Genomic DNA, 4,857 nt, shown 5'->3' on the forward strand with positions numbered 1-4,857 from the left:
TATCCTCTCCTCTTCCACACGATCCCGGCCTTGTCCGCTTCCGCATTTCCCCTCCACCACGCGAGCGCCGGCCCCTCCTATATCTATCGCGCTGCCGCGCGCCCCCGCAGCCGCGTGTGGTGGTGGTGGTGGACTGGTGGTGGTGCTGTTTAGCTAGACTTCCGGTAGGTGGGGAGGAGGGACGACTCGCGCGCGACCTGACCGGATCATGGCCGCCACGCTCCCGCGCGCGGTGGCGCCGCCGCCGACGACGCTGCTCCCGCTCCCGCGCGCCGCGCCGCTGCTCCTCGCGGGCCGCGCCGCCGCCCGCAGGCTCCGGGCCAGAGGGGCCCGCACGCCCGCGCTCGCGGCCACGCGCCGGAGCTGGGCCGTCTCCGCCCGCGCCGTGCTCGACCTGCCGCGCCGCCGGGCGCCTCAGAAGCCCGCGCAGGAGGTATGCGCGCCTGCTCCCCACCCGCCGATCAAGTGCTCGTCTCGCGATTGGGTTTGGTTTCGGGGGTTGGGGTTTTTGTAGGTTCGGATTGTAAGGTGCGGTTATTAGTAGATTGGTTTGTTTACGAAGTCACGGGCCATGACTTGCTTTGACGGATCATAGTTATATCTTTTGCGCTGTAATATGCTTCTGATGGCAAACATTTTCGTTGGGAAATTTGGGCGAGACCAGGATTCAGGAGTCAAGCCCAGGTATCTCCTGAGTCCTGACTACTGTATCGGGTGATAAGGTTCTATGTTGACCTCAAAGTTCATTGCATGTGCTAGTTTTTTTGGTCCCTAGCTCGTGATGATGCACTTGCATACTATCGCTTTTGTTATGTGGTGTTCCTTTCATGGGATTTTTAAAGTACATAGTCTGGCAAGTGCACAAAACACAGCGAATGCAGGTGCAATAAACAAGTGCGTGGTAATAAAAGGTTAGGTGACAGCTGTGGTGGTAGGTACTAATCACGATCAAGTTCCAGGAGTACGACATTGTGTAATGCATAGGTGGAGAATTTGCAACGTACTAGTACTAGTTTTCCATTTCCTTTCTGGAATGCGTTTGAATGGGCTGTGACCTGTGAGCTGTGACAGTTATGAGTAATCATAAACCATATGTGCAGTGCTTTATATCTGACATTAGGAATTCCTTTTTTTTTGTCAGGCTGCGGATTTGAACGATATCTTAGCAGAACGTGGAGCTTGTGGTGTTGGGTTTGTCGCAAACTTGAGTAATGAGCCTTCGTTCAACGTTGTCCGTGATGCTCTTACAGCTCTTGGGTGTATGGAGCACCGTGGTGGCTGTGGATCCGACAACGACTCTGGTGATGGGGCAGGATTGATGAGCGGTATACCATGGGACTTGTTTGATGACTGGGCCAGCAAGGAAGGGCTTGCTCCTATTGAAAGAACACATACAGGTGTAGGCATGGTCTTCCTTCCACAAAACGAGAATTCCATGGCAGAAGCAAAAGCTGGTAATGATTCTGATGCTTTACCACCATACGTCGTACCCATTGTGGATCATTTCTAGTCTTTCTTTTTTGCCGGGATCTTGTCTTTAAAGTACAACACTTCCTAATTTTATATGGTCAGAGATTTCTGCTTCGCGATGCATGTCCTAGTAAATCTGACTCCGATCTCTATGTACTTGTAATGCTGCCATACTTTGGTTGCCATGCCATCGTGGTGCTTGAAACCTACGCTTGGAAAGTTCTTTTGCAGGAAAAGTTTATGCCCTTGGTATAAGAACTTTCCGAAAGGAAATTATTTATTCTGTATTGATAGCCAGATTACACATGTGTTTTTTTCACCTCTACTGTACCACAACACATATAGCTTCCTAAGAGTCTATTCATTTTGCAGCTGTTGAGAAGGTTTTTACAGATGAAGGCCTTGAGGTTCTTGGCTGGAGACCTGTTCCTTTCAATCTATCAGTGGTTGGCCCCAATGCAAAAGAAACAATGCCTAATATACTCCAGATATTTGTGAGAATTGCGAAAGAAGATGACGCTGATGACATAGAGAGAGAATTATACATCTGCCGGAAGCTGATAGAGAGGGCTACAAAATCTGCTAGTTGGGCAGATGAACTATATTTCTGCTCTTTGTCAAGTAGAACTATCATTTACAAGGGAATGCTTCGATCTGAGGTTCTTGGGCAGTTCTATAAGGACCTTCAGAATGAACTGTACAAATCTCCTTTTGCCATATATCATCGAAGATTCAGTACCAATACAAGCCCGAGATGGCCTCTTGCACAACCAATGAGGTTGCTTGGACACAATGGAGAGATTAACACGATACAGGTTTACATTAACTTCTTCAACTTACTGTTAATTTTTACTCCCTGTATCTTACATTATTGTTTAGTGTCTTCCTTTATGCTCGCCAAATGTTTGATACTGAAAACTAGACATACTTTGGGCATTACTCATAGTGTTCCTTTTCTTTGCAGGGAAACTTGAACTGGATGCGATCAAGGGAAGCCACAATACAATCTCCTGTATGGCGAGGCCGTGAGAATGAACTACGCCCATTTGGTGACCCTAAAGCATCCGATTCAGCAAACCTTGACAGTGCTGCTGAAGTACGAGACTGCACACTGTTCATTAATATCGTAACATAAAGCACACATTTCTTTTGCTTCTTGTCCATACAGCCGCACCATTCACAAGAGTTTGCATACTTGTCACAACTAGAATATTCCAAGGCCTTCTAGGCTGTGTTGAACATGCTTAATGACACATAACTCAGACATCTGTCAAGCTGTTACAAGAGATTAACAATTTGGTTTTTAATGGGTACTGAATAAGCTGTCACTTTAACTTGACTATTTTCTGCACCCTTGATTTACAGAGATGAAAGGGACTAAAAAAGATAAGTAGTTCCATAAATTTCAAACTGTCAAACATACATGCATCTTTTATGCTATTTTGAAGCAAAGAAATTTTGGATAGCAAAGTGGTACCTTGACCACTCGATTTAATGCTAGAAACATGCAGTTGTTGCCAAGTGGCAATCTGACTTATCTGTTTTCACTGTGCATAACAAATCATATATGCTATTCATAACCCCGCCTTTATTTTGAGTATGTATTTCTACCTTAATTACTGGTATGTAATTGTTGAGTCATCACATCCTTTCTTGCACCAGTTACTGTTAAGAAGTGGTAGAAGTCCTGCTGAAGCTATGATGATGCTCGTCCCCGAGGCATACAAGAACCATCCGACATTATTAGTAAAATACCCGGAGGTATGGGATGCATTAGTGAACATATGTTGTGGCCTTGTGGGCATGCATGAAGTCTCTTCCATATTAACTTATGCAAACAATTGTGTCCAATTGAAGCTTCTCTTGGTTTGTGTATTAGGTAATTGACTTCTATGAATACTATAAAGGTCAAATGGAGGCTTGGGATGGGCCTGCTTTACTTTTGTTTAGGTAATATCTCGTCGATCTGTGATTTACCGTTTTATATTTTTTGCTATCTTTATTTTCTGATGTGAAGACAGTTTCTTTACTAGTTTGGTTAAAGTCATTTCATGCATTAGCAGGTTTTGCTTCCTTCTCACTTTGTCCCTCTGTTTCTGAATAGCTGTCATTTAGAAGTTTTGCAAAACAACCAAGGCACATATAGGAAAGACCACATTACTCCCTTTCATGGGGTTACTTGTTATTCTTGGGATGGCATGTTAGTCTACTCAATTGTAATAAGTGACATCAGAAATGGGCTAATGTTAGGGAATACAACTATACAAGGAAACAGTGGCCCAAACTTATCTTGGAGTCATAGCTAGTTTTTCGAGGCTTAAGTACGTATAGCCTTTATTTAACACATTTAAGTTTGACCTGTAATTAGGAACCAAATTTGTGTGCTTATGGCATGTATTGGGGAAGGGAGCTAGTATATACCTAACTGCAGGAACTAAATGATACGGCAATTAGGTGTTTCACTGCAAAGAGAGAATCAGAACACAGAGATGGGTATGTGCTAGCATCACAAGTTGTGGACAATATTTAGTCGTAGAAGTTGAAACCTCTGAATGAGAAGTTTCCAAACATGTATTTGTCTTCAAACAGAGTAGGGAAAATAGCCGTAATTTTTCCGCTGTGCCGTGTTATTCAAAGCATAAGATATCCAAATGCTGCTTTTTCCCAACTGAGTAATTTCTTGCAACAGAGTGGGCTAGATTTACATGTTCTCTTTTGTATACCTCTATGTAGTGACGGAAGGACGGTAGGGGCATGCCTTGATCGAAATGGGCTGCGTCCAGCACGCTATTGGAAAACATCAGATGGTTTTGTTTATGTTGCATCTGAGGTAGGTTCAAGTTACTTCTTCTACTGTCTGAAATTCCTGTTTGGTTACAATGTAATCGTAGAGCGATTTTATATCACACATTAGTGAAGTGTCCATTTTGAAATTCTGAAATTGGAGCATTTGGTTTATCTGCCAATAACTTATTGCAGATATACTGACATCCTTCTATACCAAATCGCAGAGTTCAGATGTCACAAGCTAAACTTAATGTAATATTCAGTAAGTATTGTGCCTATTTGTTGAAGTGTTAGGTCTCACAGCTACACTAGGTGATTAGGAAAAATTATGAAGTTACTTGTTAGTGTTTGATTGCTCTTTGAATGCTATGTTGCTCATGCATTTGTGGCAGCAAGCTTCAATGATCCTACATGGGTTTCTGTTCTTGCCTTTGTGGCTACAAATTCATTCTACGGTGCCAGATCGTGTAAACCTTTGTTTGAGTAAACTTAGATATATCAATCTGTTTTTTGCGTTCCAATACTTGACTTGGATGTAGGCATGTAGCAATAACTTGACATTTTAGCGTATTTTTGGGCTACACTTCTCAGCTTGTTCTC

The 4,857-nt window shown here is 43.4% G+C and overlaps 1 protein-coding gene across 2 annotated transcripts in view; it reads left to right on the forward strand.

Moving 5' to 3' along the window:
* The first annotated feature begins 208 nt into the window (after nt 1–208).
* Nucleotides 209–4,857, forward strand: part of LOC119362636 (ferredoxin-dependent glutamate synthase, chloroplastic-like) — a 16,365-nt gene continuing 11,716 nt past the window's right edge. For both annotated transcript variants that reach the window (XM_037627880.1, XM_037627881.1), the window contains exons 1-7: nt 209–433; nt 1,142–1,454; nt 1,843–2,285; nt 2,435–2,566; nt 3,133–3,231; nt 3,350–3,420; nt 4,204–4,300. In XM_037627880.1, coding sequence (XP_037483777.1) covers nt 209–433; nt 1,142–1,454; nt 1,843–2,285; nt 2,435–2,566; nt 3,133–3,231; nt 3,350–3,420; nt 4,204–4,300 — 1,380 coding nt within the window. The remainder of the gene's footprint in view (nt 434–1,141; nt 1,455–1,842; nt 2,286–2,434; nt 2,567–3,132; nt 3,232–3,349; nt 3,421–4,203; nt 4,301–4,857) is intronic.

The sequence above is a fragment of the Triticum dicoccoides genome, chromosome 2B, assembly GCF_002162155.2.
Source record: "Triticum dicoccoides isolate Atlit2015 ecotype Zavitan chromosome 2B, WEW_v2.0, whole genome shotgun sequence".
In the NCBI taxonomy this organism is placed as follows: domain Eukaryota; kingdom Viridiplantae; phylum Streptophyta; class Magnoliopsida; order Poales; family Poaceae; genus Triticum; species Triticum dicoccoides.